Consider the following 15361-nt stretch of genomic DNA (forward strand, 5'->3'; position numbering starts at 1 on the left):
TTCTCCCTTTCAGAAGTTCCAGCATGTTCCTTCCATAAGAGATCATGATGTCACTGTGTCTGTATAATGTTTGGCGTTTTATGCGGTGCAAAAGTCCAAACCATATCTTGGTACTTTTTTGTTGTTGTACCAAGTGAACAATAGTCTAGTTTTACTGTACTCACAGTAATCAGCCTTTTATTATCAAATTTTATATCCACTCATTAGCTGTGAATCAGTACCTCATTATTACATATAATTGGCTTTATGCTCTTCAGGTCTGTGATTGGTTCAACTAGTACTTTATCACTTATGACAGATCAAGGCACAGTGTTAGTGCATGTTCTTCAAAATGTATTGTTATTCAGTGTATGGGAGATTATAAATGTGTTTATAAATGTACAGTTCTGAGTGTGTACAGGCGTTTACTGTGCTCTCTGAGGGTTGTCTTCAGGGGTCATTGCAACATCAATTCCATTCGGAGGTTGGATTCGGATATGACACCTGTCATACTGTGCCCAGAAGGGCTGACCTTTATATGGCCTTCGACAGGTTCCAGCAGTGTGTGTGTGTGTGTGTGTGTGTGTGAGAAACACTCCAGTCCTAAATAAGGCTCCTATCAATCATCATGGGCAGGTTCACAGGTAACTAAGGACTCATAGAAAGTAACTAGCAACAAACCAAATGCCATTGAAGTGGCTTGAGAATATCACTGACATCATTTTTTACCGTAACAAACAGGATTTGTTTGAGATTTGTCATAATGTGATTTGAGGTTATCCAAATGTAACAACTGGTGCAGTTCCCGTGACTGCGATGCCTGTGCCTGTGATGCAGCCAGTGATTAAGATGTCATTTAATTGATTTGGTGTTAACTTCATTAGGGTATGTTCCCAGGTGCGTTCGGTGGCAGAGTTTTTGAAAAGTCTGTGCCCTTTCATGGCTGTGATTTTACATTTAGACATTGTCATTTAGCAGACGCTCTTATCCAGAGTAACTTACAGTAAGTACAGGGACATTCCCCCGAGGCAAGTAGGGTGAAGTGCCTTGCCCATGGACACAACGTCATTTTGCACGGCCGGGAATCGAACCGGCAACCTTCGGATTACTAGCCCGATTCCCTAACCGCTCAGCCATCTGACTGCCCATGGTGCGACCCATTTGTTGACCAAGAGAACCACCTTACTGGTCAGAAAATATCCTTTGAGACAAATAAAACTAAGAGTGTACATTTTTAGGCCTGTTTTGTGTATTTTTCGCGAATGTGAACAGCTCGTCCAATAACATCAGACGCGGAACTGCATGTCCTCGGGTCCAGAGCGAGACACCTGCCAACTTGCAACTTCGCACAACGCTGAAGATCTCAAGATAATCAAGATACACATAGACACACACACACAGATTATTGGAATAATAGTTAGATGGCACCTGAAAAAGAAAAAACCTATGCCTTGTCTTGGTGCAAAGCTCAACAGGACTGTCCTGTTCCCGAGCCCTGACAAACTGGACTGTTACCAGCTGTCGCATGCAGTAGCTTGAAGCATCAAGTAAATGTGGGGACCTCCTTAACTTAAATACTAAATTACACCCAGACTCACTACAAAGCGTCTGTTCTTCCTGTCTCTGACGGTAGTCTGGTCTGCTCTGAAGAAGAAATTAACAGGCTATGCTAACACAAAAATATCCCCTTGAAGTGATCTAATTTGAGGTTTTGGCAGAGGAATGAGGAGACAGGCTGACCCCATTGACATTCAAACAGAGAGGGAAATGTTTGTTCTTATTATTTGCGGTTCAGATAAAGGTTTGTTTGGGCTGGCTAATAGTTCCGGTGCTTCTTGAATGGCTTTGATCAACACGACTGGATCCAAGAGGAAGAAACAGATGCTCATATCTGGGGTGCTCATTTATTGGTACCCTTCAAACCTGTCCACTTTCTTCATCGTTTGATTCCAGCTGGAACACATGAAATCCATTTCATGCTGTGCTTTTTTTTTTCTTATCAGGTGGTTAACACAGACACAAAGACACATGCGCTTGCAGCTCCTGTCGACACCAGAAGTGAGTCCTGGGCAGCACCTGTTTCACGGTAACTGACTCTGAACACGGAGCATTGTGCAGCAGAGCGGAGAGACATAAACCATCCTTTTAATCCCCCCTCTCAGGGGGATTAAAAGCGCGTTCCACCCTCCTTCGCTCCCAGTGTCACATCAGCTATTCTTTCCTCATCTTCTCCTCTTATCAGACATCTACTACTGTATAGAGAGCCTGTCACACGCTCAGGCAATAAGGGCCACCTGCCCCCATGTCAAAGCTCTGAGCCAAACAGCCGAACATGTCTGGCCGCGATTCTGTCATCGGCTCAGGGAAAGCGTAGACAATACGGAGCCCATCCGTGCTGGGCAGACAGTCCCTATAGAGGTGGTGTGGATGGGGGGTGGGGGAGGTAGTGTAAACCATTTCACAGCGTTGGTAGCCTCTTATGTCATAGTTTGCGGCTGGTGGGGTAATTAATCACACAGTTTAGCACCAGCAGTGGCAAGTCACCCCAGCCTCAGCAACAGTCCCAGCCCTCAGCCTCAGCCCCAACCCCAGCCCCAACCCCAGCCCCAACCCCAGCTCCAGCCCCAAGGAGAATGTTCCTGAGTTCAATAAGTATCTGAGTTTTCTGCCTGCCTCAATGCCATTCATCACCCTGCGACGCAGAGAGCAGCAAGGCAACAAAGGCAGGGCTGTGAGTGGACCGCCTCGCCGGGGCCAGATATGTTTTTGATTAGAGCTTCCAAGGAGATGTCCCAAACATGCGTTGCCATGAGCTTGTGTGTTTGGTTACAAACACAGAAGGCAGAGTGAGGGAGAGAGAGAGAGGGAGGAGAGAGAGAGAAAGAGAGAGAGAAAGAGAGAGGGAGGAGAGAGAGAGAGAGAAAGAGAGAGAGAGAGAGAGAGGAAAGGGGGAGGGAGACAGGCATGGAGGGGGTGGGTTAGAAAGAGAGAAAGAGAAACTAGAGAGGGAAAGAAAAGGGACCGCCACAGCCAGGTGTCGAAGTGTTATTTTGTGTACGCATGGGCTGCCATGACAACAAGGGACCCGCTCTGGCTTCCTGTTTCTGGCCACAGGCTGCGGTGGGGAGAGGTGTGGCTGCTGCTCACGCTGTGTGTGTCCAGTACCCTGCACACACACACACACACACTCTGGCTGTGCATGGACCCTCCTCACCCCAGCCAGGCTGTTGGAGATTGAGAATAAAGTATCCCGTCAGGAAAGCTCTTTCAAACAAAGAGGGGTGCTATTGACACACGGCCCCTCCCATGTGTGGGAGTTCTCCTGTGGCTAGAAACAGAAGGGAGAGAGAGAGTGATAGAGAGACAGAGAGAATAGACTGATAGAGAGACAGAGAGAGTAGACTGATAGAGAGGCAGAGAGAGTAGACTGATAGAGAGACAGAGAGGACAGTGACAGAGAGGAGAGAGATTGATAGAGAGTGACATAGGGAGAGAGAGAGTAATAGAGAGACAGAGTGACAGAAAGGAGAGAGAATGATAGAGAGACATAGAGAGAGTAGAGAATGACAGAGGGAGAGAGAGAGTGATAGAGAGACAGAGAGAGAGTAGAGAGTGACAGAGTGCACAGCCCTGCAAGCGCTCTGCTCTAGATGTGCCAGTCCTGTGTAAAAACTGTCACTCTCGCGAAGAGGCAATAAGGCAAGTCACTGTGAATGGGACTCGCATCAATATCACCCGGGGGCTCACCCACCATGGCCTGCCAACGATGAACAGCCACTGTGTGTGTGTGCGTGTGTGTGTGTGGTTGAAGTCAAGACAACTGGCAGCCCACCATGGAGAGAAGCCAGGTCTCCAGGCCCAGAAGGCAGCTAGCAACTTTACTGCCCTCTTAACGTCCGATGACCAAGAGCAGAGCGGAGCAGAGCAGTGAAACCATGAGAGAGGACTTTAGGAGAGCAGGCCCGTTTGATGTTAGAATGAAATAAGCGGTGACAGCGTTAAATGTTGGGATTTCTGTACCATGTTGTGGATTCGCTTATTTGTTTGGTGTATTGCAATTGCATTTCTTGGTTTCTCAACCTTTAAAACAATTGGGATAGCTCAGAGGTAGTGCATTTGACAGTAAATTCAAACCACCCCTGTACTTTGGATAAAAGCATCTTCTAAATGTTAATAAATGGGTCCAGTCCTGTGACATGCAAGTTGGAGACAGAAACCACACAGTAAGCCTAAAAGAAACACTTTATTATTTTTTTCATTCAAATGTAACAAACAATTTTTCATTGCAGTAATTTTCCAGTTGCTGTATTTCCACAACAAAAACAAAACAAACCTAATCAATGAACACATGGATTACAAGTAATATAAAGTTGTTTCAAAGCAAACGTTTTAAAAACCGAAATAAAAATAGTTTCACGAAAAGCTTGTCGGAAAATACAAACAAAAGTAAAACTAAAGATTAAAACAGGATTGCAGAAAAAAAGAAATTTGGTTGGAAAGATCTATCGACTCCTTACAAGACTTGCTCCTGGTTGAAGAGTAAACCTGAATTCCATGTTAAAGTATTTCCTCCCAAGGTGGCATGTACTTATTGGATGAAATCTTTAGTCCAGAAGAACTCTTGTTTAAGAACGTCACAGTGCAATTTATCACGTATCATGCGCAGGCAAGTTATGTTGTTTCCGTTACCGACATACAGGATCAGGTCACGTGTGACAATGAGCAGGGCGATGCTGATAGCGTCTTGTCTGTAAACACACTTCCACATTATGATGGACAAGAAAATTAGCTCAACCTATTAAACATTCTTAATCCCACACATAGTCAAAAAGCATGCTGTCATTCCCCTGTGCCATGTCCCATACACACACTCAAACACTCACACACACTTTCGACTGCGTTCAAACCATTTTATCATGCCTCTGTATAAATGGGTTTAACAGGGCGACCATGGGTTAGGGTTCAGGGTTTGGTCCAGTCCTAAGTGCTATAGAACCGAGCTCAACAACCTGGGCTCCTCTTCCTGAAAGCTCAGAGATGGGGGCAGGGTATAAAATATTGGTCGGCATGATCCTTGGCCCGCTACTTGGCTTTGGTCTTCTCCTCGTACGTGCCTGCGTTCTTGTACGCTCCAACGTAGCCCGTCTTTTCCACCAGTTCCTCGCGACCGCCTTTCCCTCTGCCCTTCCCCGTGTCGTCGAAGCGCTCCTTGTGGGAGCCCGTGTACTTTGTCGTGTCTGTCAGTCTGTCCACGGCTGCCGTCTTGGCCACTTTCTGTGGGAATTTGGAAGAGTGGGAACATGACGTTTATGTAGGCTACAATAAACATGCACTCATAATTCTCTTTGGCGCCAAGTCAAAAAAACACGTGTGAGAGAGGATGATGATGATGATTGGATGGGTGCAACGTTTTGGCAATAGTACCTAATATAGGCCACTGCTCACACAACTTAAGTGAACAGTCAATCTTTTTTTTATTTATAAAACGGTTTGCTTTTTAAATTCTCTGCCAACGACGCACTGAATGAGACCGAGGTGAAGTTAGTTTCATATTCGACATTCGACATTCGTCTCACATTCAGAAGACGCTACTTTGCAGCGTCGAGTTAGGGACCGGGTGAAAATTACCCATACAAAAGATATTGAGATTAGCGTGGATTTCATGCTATTTTCAGAGATTAGCGATTTTCTATCATTCTTTTAAAAACCTTATTGAAAAAGGAAAGGGTGTGGAAGTAGGCCAGACATTATTAGAATAATTTGGTGTGTATTTGAGATTTTTTTAAACAAGTTTGAAAAAGATATTGAGATTAGCGTGGATTTCATGCTATTTTCAGAGATTAGCGATTTTCTATCATTCTTTTAAAAACCTTATTGAAAAAGGAAAGGGTGTGGAAGTAGGCCAGACATTATTAGAATAATTTGGTGTGTATTTGAGATTTTTTTAAACAAGTTTGAAAAAGATATTGAGATTAGCGAGGATTTCATGCTATTTTCAGAGATTAGCGATTTTCTATCATTTAAAAAAAAGTTGTATTGAAAAAGTAAAGGGTGTGGAAGTAGGCCAGACATTATTAGAATAATCTGGTGTATATTTGAGATTTTTTTAAACAAATTTGAAAAAGATATTGAGATTAGTGAAGATTTCATGCTATTTTCAGAGATTATCGATTTTCTATCATTCTTTTAAAAACATTATTGAAAAAGCAAAGGGTGTGGAAGTAGGCCAGACATTAGTAGTATAATCTGGTGTATATTTGAGATTTTTTGACACAATTTTGAAAAAGATATTGAGATTAGCAAGGATTTCATGCTATTTTCAGAGATTAACGATTTTCTATCATTTAAAAAAAAGTTTTATTGAAAAATTAAAGGGTGTGGAAGTAGGCCAGACATTATTAGAATAATCTGGTGTATATTTGAGATTTTTTGACACAAGTTTGAAAAAGATATTGAGATTAGCAAGGATTTCATGCTATTTTCAGAGATTAGCGATTTTCTATCATTCTTTTAAAAACATTATTGAAAAAGGAAAGGGTGTGGAAGTAGGCCAGACATTATTAGAATAATCTGGTGTGTATTTGAGATTTTTTTAAACAAGTTTGAAAAAGATATTGAGATTAGCGAGGATTTCATGCTATTTTCAGAGATTAGCGATTTTCTATCATTTAAAAAAAAGTTTTATTGAAAAAGTAAAGGGTGTGGAAGTAGGCCAGACATTATTAGAATAATCTGGTGTATATTTGAGATTTTTTTAAACAAATTTGAAAAAGATATTGAGATTAGTGAAGATTTCATGCTATTTTCAGAGAATATCGATTTTCTATCATTCTTTTAAAAACATTATTGAAAAAGCAAAGGGTGTGGAAGTAGGCCAGACATTAGTAGTATAATCTGGTGTATATTTGAGATTTTTTGACACAAGTTTGAAAAAGATATTGAGATTAGCAAGGATTTCATGCTATTTTCAGAGATTAGCGATTTTCTATCATTTAAAAAAAAGTTTTATTGAAAAAGTAAAGGGTGTGGAAGTAGGCCAGACATTATTAGAATAATCTGGTGTATATTTGAGATTTTTTGACACAAGTTTGAAAAAGATATTGAGATTAGCAAGGATTTCATGCTATTTTCAGAGATTAGCGATTTTCTATCATTCTTTTAAAAACATTATTGAAAAATTAAAGGCTGTGGAAGTATACCAGACATTGTTGGAATACTCTTCTGTTTGTTTGAGGTTTTATAGTCATAAAATCATTATAAAAGTCATCATTTTTCAAAATTGTATGGGTAATTTTCACCCGGTCCCTAACTCGACGCTGCAAAGTAGCGTTTTCCGAATGTGAGACGAATGTCGAATATGAAACTAACTTCACCTCGCTCTGAATGAGTCAGGATTTATGGATTAGAGTGTAGACAGATTGAACTCAGGTGACAGTTACATCATTCTCTCTCCCATCCCCTGTCCTCTGTTTCAACACGTTTGCCGAGTCTATTAATGAGGAAGAATCTAAAGGTTTGTCCTCAGGGAAAATTCCGTTATATCACTCCAATTTTGTGTTTCATTCCAAACAAAATATGTTAGTCACGAACCACAATTTTCTTTAACAATCGGACACTTGTCACCCTATCAGAATTTTGCTGACTGTTGTTGGGAGGAAAATGCTATGCTCTCTGATTGGTGTTCCAGCTATGAATTTACAGAAGGACAATTAATAGGCCTAGTAATTCAATGAAGGACCAATTTCCATTTACAGTCAAGTTGACCAATCATATCTTCCCTCTAAATGGGTGAGCTTTGTTATCGCTAACTTTCTGACAAGTTCCGCACGCTGTGGGGAACGCAATCACAAGTTGATAAACAAACTTGTTCGTTCACTTCACAATGGAAGCCACAAGTAACGTTCCCGCTAGTTAGAAGGACATTGTTTCACATTTGTTATATGCGCCGTTTTCAAGGTTAACTTTTAATGAGATGTTGGAGTTAACCAAATCATCCAAAAGGACAGGAGAATGGACTTCGTTTTCAGGGAAAGATCATCAAAGGTAGGCTTTGTTATTTAAAACCTTTCGGCCGCCGTGCCAACTGATTATTAATCCTGTCGCAGCTGCCAATGTTTTGTAGCCCCTAGTGATGGGTCGTTCGCGAACGATCCGGCTCTAAGAGCCGGCTCTTGAAGGTGAACGTCGGGAGCTGGCTCGCATATCTGAAGAGCCGACTCTATTTTTAATAGATTAATACAGCCTATAAAAACTAAATGATTATGAAATAATTAATTTTAATTGTATTTAAAATAATTGACTGATTCAAAGAACAACAAAAAAATACTTGTAGGCTTAAAGGCGCACACGATCATCCTCACATTCTGTTCCTGTCAATCCTGCATGAGGGAGGGCCGAGCCAACTCACACAGTCAGAGAGTAGTCAAAACTCGGAGGAGAGGAGCCATGACAAATCAATGCATTTTTAAAGATATGTGGTTACGGTCGAGTATGATTTCATTTAATAATTTAATTCAAATTGTTTTCACACCTATCATAGTCAAATTCATAGTTAAAACATGTATTTTTTAAAGAGCCGTTGGAGAGCCAAAAGAGCCGGCTCTTTTTAGTGAGCTGAGCCATACGAGCCGGCTCACGAAAAAGAGCCGGAATGCCCATCACTAGTAGCCCCTAGCCTAACCTATATGTGTTGTGCACAATTTCATGGAGGCCTAATGCTGTGCGCGAGCTGTAATTGGGGTCAGAGAGCCAAGGTTTAAGAGTCGTTCGCTACTGTCTTTCAGTATTGCCTTGGAATGGGTCATTGTATACGAAGGGAGTTGCCTATTTGGAGTAGTTTTGGCGTGTCCTGGTGTTACAGCAGCTTACCGTGACTCCTACATTGGTAGGCTCCTTGCCCTCAATGAGCTTGTAGACGGAATTCAGGGCCTCCTCTTTGCTTTGACCTTTGAACCTCTTAGGAGCTAGTTCCTCCAGAGCCTTCTGGAACTCCTCATAGGTGATGACCCGAGACGTCTTCGCTCTGCCCCAACAAACACAACCAAGATTGGACTTTCAGTAGAATAAATAGATACAGCAGCTAGGAATTATATATTTTTCACTTTGCTGGGTATATTTTGTAGGCTACGCAGATTGGATTCTGATGTTGTATTTGCTTGATTTGACTTAAACTGGTCTGAGAATTTAAACTAAATACACAATAAAATGTTTTTAAAAAATAAATCAAAAATGATTTAAGAAATAATGGAATGAAAAGACTAAAGTTTTCACAAAATTGCTCTTTTATATTGCTACACAAATACAGAATGATTTTTTTTTAAATAAGAAAAAATATTAATGGAAAGAATCTTGGGTGCCTAAGACTTCTGCCCGGTAACTGTATTTTTTTTTTTACAATCTTTTCAGATGCATGGGAGTTAGAAGGAAATTCGATTCAGATGTCAGTCTTGTACGTACTTGACTTTGGTAAAAACGATGTCCACATCCGTACTGGTGACGTTCTTGCCGTCGATGATCTTGCAGTCCTTGCACAGCTTGGCCCAGTTTTTTCCGTTCATCTCCTTGCCTGTCGCCTTGGTGTCACCGTGGATAGCGAACTTCTTAAAGGAGGTCATCAGCTGCTCCATGCCTGCGCTTTCCGCCATCTTAGGAAACGTCTGTTATGAAGTAGAGACACGATCAGACCTTACAGTTGAGACGAACACACAGAGGACTACCAACAGTACTGGGATCTGTCATTGATATCAAACTTGATTGATTGAGCACTGGAGATATTGCTTCTGTTTGTTGTGTCTATTCTATAGAAAAAATCCCTCTTTGTGTGGAAATACATTCTTAACTATCACATGTTCAGACCCTTATATTCAATTTCTGAACTTGTCCTTTCCTTCAGGGATGTTGGCGTGAAATGTGAAAATTCCCTGTGTGTCTGTGTGTGTCTGTGTGTGTGTCTGTGTGCTCACGTGCATCTGCAGAGCTCATGCAGCAGACATTTTACAGGCCTATAACTCAGGACTTGAAGGTTCACATGTTTTTATACAAGTAATGAATAAAGATTCAATTTTTGCCGTGTCCAGGAGAAAGAGACTGCAGGCTTCTCTCTCCCTCCAGACCCAGAACACAGGGCATCTCTCTGGGTTCCAACTTTTTTTTAAAGCTTCATTTTCTCTACCATCGATGCCTTTTATGACTAGATTCATGTATTTCTTTCTCAACCAGTAAAAACAACCACTGGTTACATTGTGAGGTTATGAGGTTTGAGCACAGTGTATTCCCTCTTTATCACAGTTAATACAAATGTTTTATATAAGTGACAGGTGAGACGTTAGCATGAAGTCAGCATACTAGATTTGACTTTTAAGATATGGCCAAGAACTCACCAGAGGCCAGTAAGACATGAGAGCGGGGTTAAAGGTGGAGGTCTATCTCATGCTTTAAAAAAAGTCCTGTCACTAAGGAGATAAGAGAAGAGGAGGGGGGGGGGATATGTGGACAGAGGAGGTTAGGTGGGAGGGGAGGTTAGGGGGCAAGTTTGGGGCAGAACTGTTGCCGTAGCTACAGTCTGTTTATTCGCGCGAGAGAGGGATCCCTGTAAGAAGGGCAGGGTCAACAAGTTGCTGAGAAAATAGTTGAGCCCTCCACTCCCTTCAAGGGTGTGTGTGTGTGTGTGTGTGTGTGTGTGTGTGTGTGTGTGTGTGTGTGTGTGTGTGTGTGTGTGTGTGTGTGTGTGTGTGTGTGTGTGTGTGTGTGTGTGTGTGTGTGTGTGTGTGTGTGTGTGTGTGTGTGTGTGTGTGTGTGTGTGTGTAGGAAGGGTGTGAGACATGACCTCACTAACTCTGGGCCTCAACATTTCGATTACACACGCAGTGATGCAATCCCTAACCTCGGTTGTCATGGTCACCTTCCCCCATGTGCCCTTTCATTTAAACCGAATCACACACAGAGTTGTTTGGTAGTTGCCCCAACACGAAGCAGCCATTAAAGGTGAGGTAACGTTGAGCTGGCGCTCGACATCAGCTGCACGAGTAGTGGTTGTTATGATAGCTCCCAGTTAACGGGGACAAGACGGCGAGTTTTTATATTCCGAAACGGACGTTTCATTGTTGGTCTCGGTTACGGCCTTGGGCCGTCGAGTTTTCACTGTAGGGAACTGAAAACGGTGTGTGGGCTTGGAGGAGATTCAGAGCAGTTGGGGAAGCAGTCGCTTCTACCATCTGGACTCACTCTTCTACTCATTTTGGTTTGGTGTGGGTGTGCTTTGTTCTGTAAGCATTGCATTAATGAGAGATTTCCCTATGTCATTATATCTGTGTAAATGTTGATGATCTCTCAGGGTGTGTGTTGTGTAGGTGTGTGCTTGCGTGCGGTGAGCTTTGCATCTGTATGAGTTGCTATGTGGGTGTGAATGGAGCCCAGGACCGGACAGGGCAACCCAGCCTTCTAGCTGAGAGGACTGGGAGAAGAAAGGGCACATTGTGTGTCTGTCTCTGTCAGAGACAGAGAGACGGAGGGAGGGAGGGAGGGAGGGAGGGAGAGAGGGAGGGAGGGAGGGAGGGAGAGAGGGAGGGAGGGGAGGGGGGGAGGGAATAGGAAAAAGAGTGAAATTCCACGCCTTTCAGCGACCCTCAGTCTCCCAAACCTCTCTTCCCCACAGCACTCTTCACCTCTGTGTAACAGCCCAGTAGGACTGTATGCAGGTCCACAACAATCACATCATTTAGAGAACCGCTCTGTTGAGCTACAACACAAGGCACCAATACCTCTCACTCACTGGAGGAATCATGAAAGCAGCAGAAACATCCGACTCATCCACCACCACAACTAAAAGCACATCATTCACACAACAGTTGATCGGCCTCCCTCAAGTAATAAACACAGAGTGGGTTTAAAGAGTGTTTACATAGTGTACTCTACAGAGTAGATACAGCGACAGAAATACAATAAAATTGTCATGAAAGCTTCCAACTGCCACAATCTCTTCTGTGGCACTCCACTGGTTTATTCAAAATATTGTTTTGTGCTTTCTGTGCCATGCAGACAGTATGATGCAAGTCACAGCCTCGTTTGTTGGGTCAAAAATGTTGAATAGTTGCTTCAGCACACTGATGTATTTGGACATTTTGCATGTAATTTGTACGCTTTTGGCTGGGTTGCAGAAACGGCTATACAGGAGCCTTCTAACCACCAAATAATGCTACTTTTATATCATATGCATGGTGGACTACTAGAAACATATCTATATATCTCTATCTAAATATATGATTTAGACATGAGTGCTACTTTAAGTGTTGCACAACTCCATGCTGTGCATCCTGCAGTGTGTGCGTCCTGCAGTGTGTGTGTCCTGACCATAAGCAGCACAGTAGCCTATCTCCATGTGCATCTGTGTGTGTGTGCGGTGTGGAGGAGAGGAGGCTGGTTCGCTCCAACAGAGGGTTAGTGGGCTGTGGACTGGTGTGGTGGAGCCTCATACACACACACACACACACACACACACACACACGAACCAAGCGGCCCAGGACACAGAGCCCAGTGCTGGCGGTTTGGAAGGGAACACTATCCTCTATGCCTGCATGCACACACACACACAAACACACACACATACATACACGTATGCATGCACACATGCACCTACACCTGCACGCACACACACAAACACACACACACACACCTTCCAGGAGTCCCAAGATGTCAGAACACATGTGCGTTAAAGATGAGCCAGCAGTAAATGCCTCAGAATGCGGGCAGATTAGCTCCATGTTCTGTCTAAGAGCCTGGCTGGACCGAGTCGGGTCTGGGTTAGATCTGGGTTTCATCACCACACACATACACACACCAACCTCACGCTACACACACAATTTCACAGCCTCAGCAGAGCCATGAAAGCTGGTCTGCATTCACCATCCTCGAGCAGATCCCTTACCTGAGTCTACCTCCTGGGACGCCTCTGTCTGTCTATCTGTCTGTCTGCCTGTCCGCTCTCTCCTGCTCTGCTCTGCTCTCTACCGCCTCTCCTCTCTCAGTCACCACCCCCGGCAGAGAGAAGGAACTCTATACATGCAGACTTTGGCAGTTTAAAGTAGAAGCCTCGAGCTGAGATGTGTCAGACTTCTTACTGATCCCACTGGTCTTTAATTAGCAGCTTCAATCAGTCAACCAGTAACTGCTAACCCTAACCATTTACAAGAGATTAGGATAAAAGGTACTTGCTATACAGATTACAGCACCTGTTTTTTCCCCTGTTAAAGGGACAGTTCATAATTTTTTTTGTTGAAATACATTTCGGAGAGGTCCATCTAGCGATGCATATTTAAGCTGCCTGTTGAATCAAGATCATGTCTAATCAGAAGATAAGTGCTTTTGCAAAAATGCACACTCAAATACAAATTACTCAAAAAAGTACAAATTAAGGTAAAACAGGTGTCAAACTCCTGATTCATAGAAACGAGTGATTGTAGACACTACAGAATGTACTGTGTGTTTGGTTACCAGGGTCCTAGTTATTTAGGATATTCCCTAATAAGTTATTTTCACCGAAAATATTTCTCCCCCCAAAAAACTTTTTCACACTTTTTGCGCTTGTAATTTCTTCTCTCCCAAGATTTTCCTTCGCTTTTTTATTGACATATTTCAACATGGAAAGGAAAAGTGATGTATTTTTAGTCAGTGTGTATTTTGCTGGGAGACAGTGTGAGTAATAGGAACACTAGGGTGTGTTGTTATTCACACCTGACTGTACCATGCACACCTTCTCAACTCCTGCCACTATTGTACAAACCTGCAAAAACGCAGCATAATTAACAATCTATTATTAATATAACGCTGTATTATTAACAAACTTTTTTTTAAACGGAACTGTAAGGTTTGTGCCCGCAAGCATTACAGAAATGATTTGAATTGGTAATTGAAGCAGTGTTTTAATCTGTATTTCAAAGTTTGTTTCCATTTCATATTCCATTAGTCACACCAAAGCACTGCACAGATATTGACACCATTGCATAGATTCTAGTCTCAAAATAAACACAAGTCACCTTCACTTGGTGTTAAAATTGCATCTATGCATTGTATTATTGGAGCATGCAATGCAACCAGCTTCTTGTTGCCATTACTGTAGTGCACCTTGTGGACAGAAATCTCACATGCTATGTCAGGTGTGTGTGTGTGTGTGTGTGTGACAGTCCTCAGGGGCAGCACAGCAAGAAGTGCACACACAGCAAGTGACACACACATACAAACACACACACACATATACACACCAACCCCATGCTACACACACAATTTCACAGCCTCAGCAGAGCCATGAAAGCTGGTCTGCATTCACCATCCTCGAGCAGATCCCTTACCTGAGTCTACCTCCTGGGACGCCTCTGTCTGTCTGTCTGTCTGCCTGTCCGCTCTCTCCTGCTCTGCTCTGCTCTCTACCGCCTCTCCTCTCTCAGTCACCAGCCCCGGCACTCAAATGAGCTTTAAAGAGCCGAGGGCTTGTTATCATCTGTTTATCCCTGTATCCATAGAGACATCCTGTTTAACATCAAGGGAGGGCAATAAAAGAGAGAGAGAGAAAGAGGGAGGGAGAAAGAGGGAGAAAGAGAGTGAGAGAGAGAGAGAGAGAGAAGTCTTTCTCCACAGGCGTGAAGTGACCGGGGTCATTTATCAAAGGGGCCAGGGCAGCGGCCCTCGCAGGAATAACAAAGAAGGGCTGCGGGGAGAACTCTGGCTCTGCAGAGGTGTCTGGGAGGGAGGGGTGGAGGGTGCGGGCCGAGGTGCTGTAGGTGAGGCGTTCCAGGAGGTTTTGGAGTCGGGGATAGACTTAGTATGTTTGACTTTCTTTCTTTCTTGCATTATTGGTATCTATGGGTTAATATCTTGCCCACTTCCTTCTTGTCATTGTCTACAGGTCGTCATTGTAAATGAGAACTGGTTCTCAATTGACTAGTTTAGATAAAGGTTTGATAAAATAAAACCAGACCTGGTATGTGGACCAGGCAGTTCTTCTGGGTTCCTCCGATGGGAGATGGAGCTGCACTCTGACGTGGAGAGAGTGATGAGTTAACGACTGAAATGTAAACGTAACATGGAGGCACGTCTCAGGGAAGGGGGTACTTCCCAGGAGGTGAGGGGCACCTGGGTACTTCCCAGGAGGTGAGGTGAGGGGCACCTGGGTACTTCCCAGGAGGTGAGGGGCACCTGGGTACTTCCCAGGAGGTGAGGTGAGGGGCACCTGGGTACCTCCCAGGAGGTGAGGTGAGGGGCACCTGGGTACTTCCCAGGAGGTGAGGTGAGGGGCACCTGGGTACTTCCCAGGAGGTGAGGTGAGGGGCACCTGGGTACCTCCCAGGAGGTGAGGGGCACCTGGGTATCGGGAACTGTCTGCTTGTTGTTC

The 15361-nt window shown here is 43.5% G+C and overlaps 1 protein-coding gene across 2 annotated transcripts; it reads right to left on the reverse strand.

The window, feature by feature from the left end:
- Positions 1-4207: 4207 nt before the first annotated feature.
- Positions 4208-14471, reverse strand: tppp3 (tubulin polymerization-promoting protein family member 3). 2 transcript variants are annotated; one of them, XM_062472113.1, is made up of 4 exons: positions 14322-14471; positions 9436-9635; positions 8848-9001; positions 4208-5253 (listed from the first exon to the last, which is right to left on the reverse strand). In XM_062472113.1, the coding sequence occupies exons 2-4, from the start codon at positions 9621-9623 to the stop codon at positions 5062-5064; spliced, it is 534 nt and encodes a 177-aa protein (XP_062328097.1). In that variant the 5' UTR covers positions 9624-9635; positions 14322-14471; the 3' UTR covers positions 4208-5061. The 2 variants fall into 2 exon arrangements, with proteins under 2 accessions (XP_062328097.1, XP_062328098.1); XM_062472114.1 differs by lacking the exon at positions 14322-14471 and adding an exon at positions 12902-13018.
- Positions 14472-15361: the final 890 nt, after the last annotated feature.

The sequence above is a fragment of the Osmerus eperlanus genome, chromosome 10, assembly GCF_963692335.1.
Source record: "Osmerus eperlanus chromosome 10, fOsmEpe2.1, whole genome shotgun sequence".
In the NCBI taxonomy this organism is placed as follows: Eukaryota; Metazoa; Chordata; class Actinopteri; order Osmeriformes; family Osmeridae; genus Osmerus; species Osmerus eperlanus.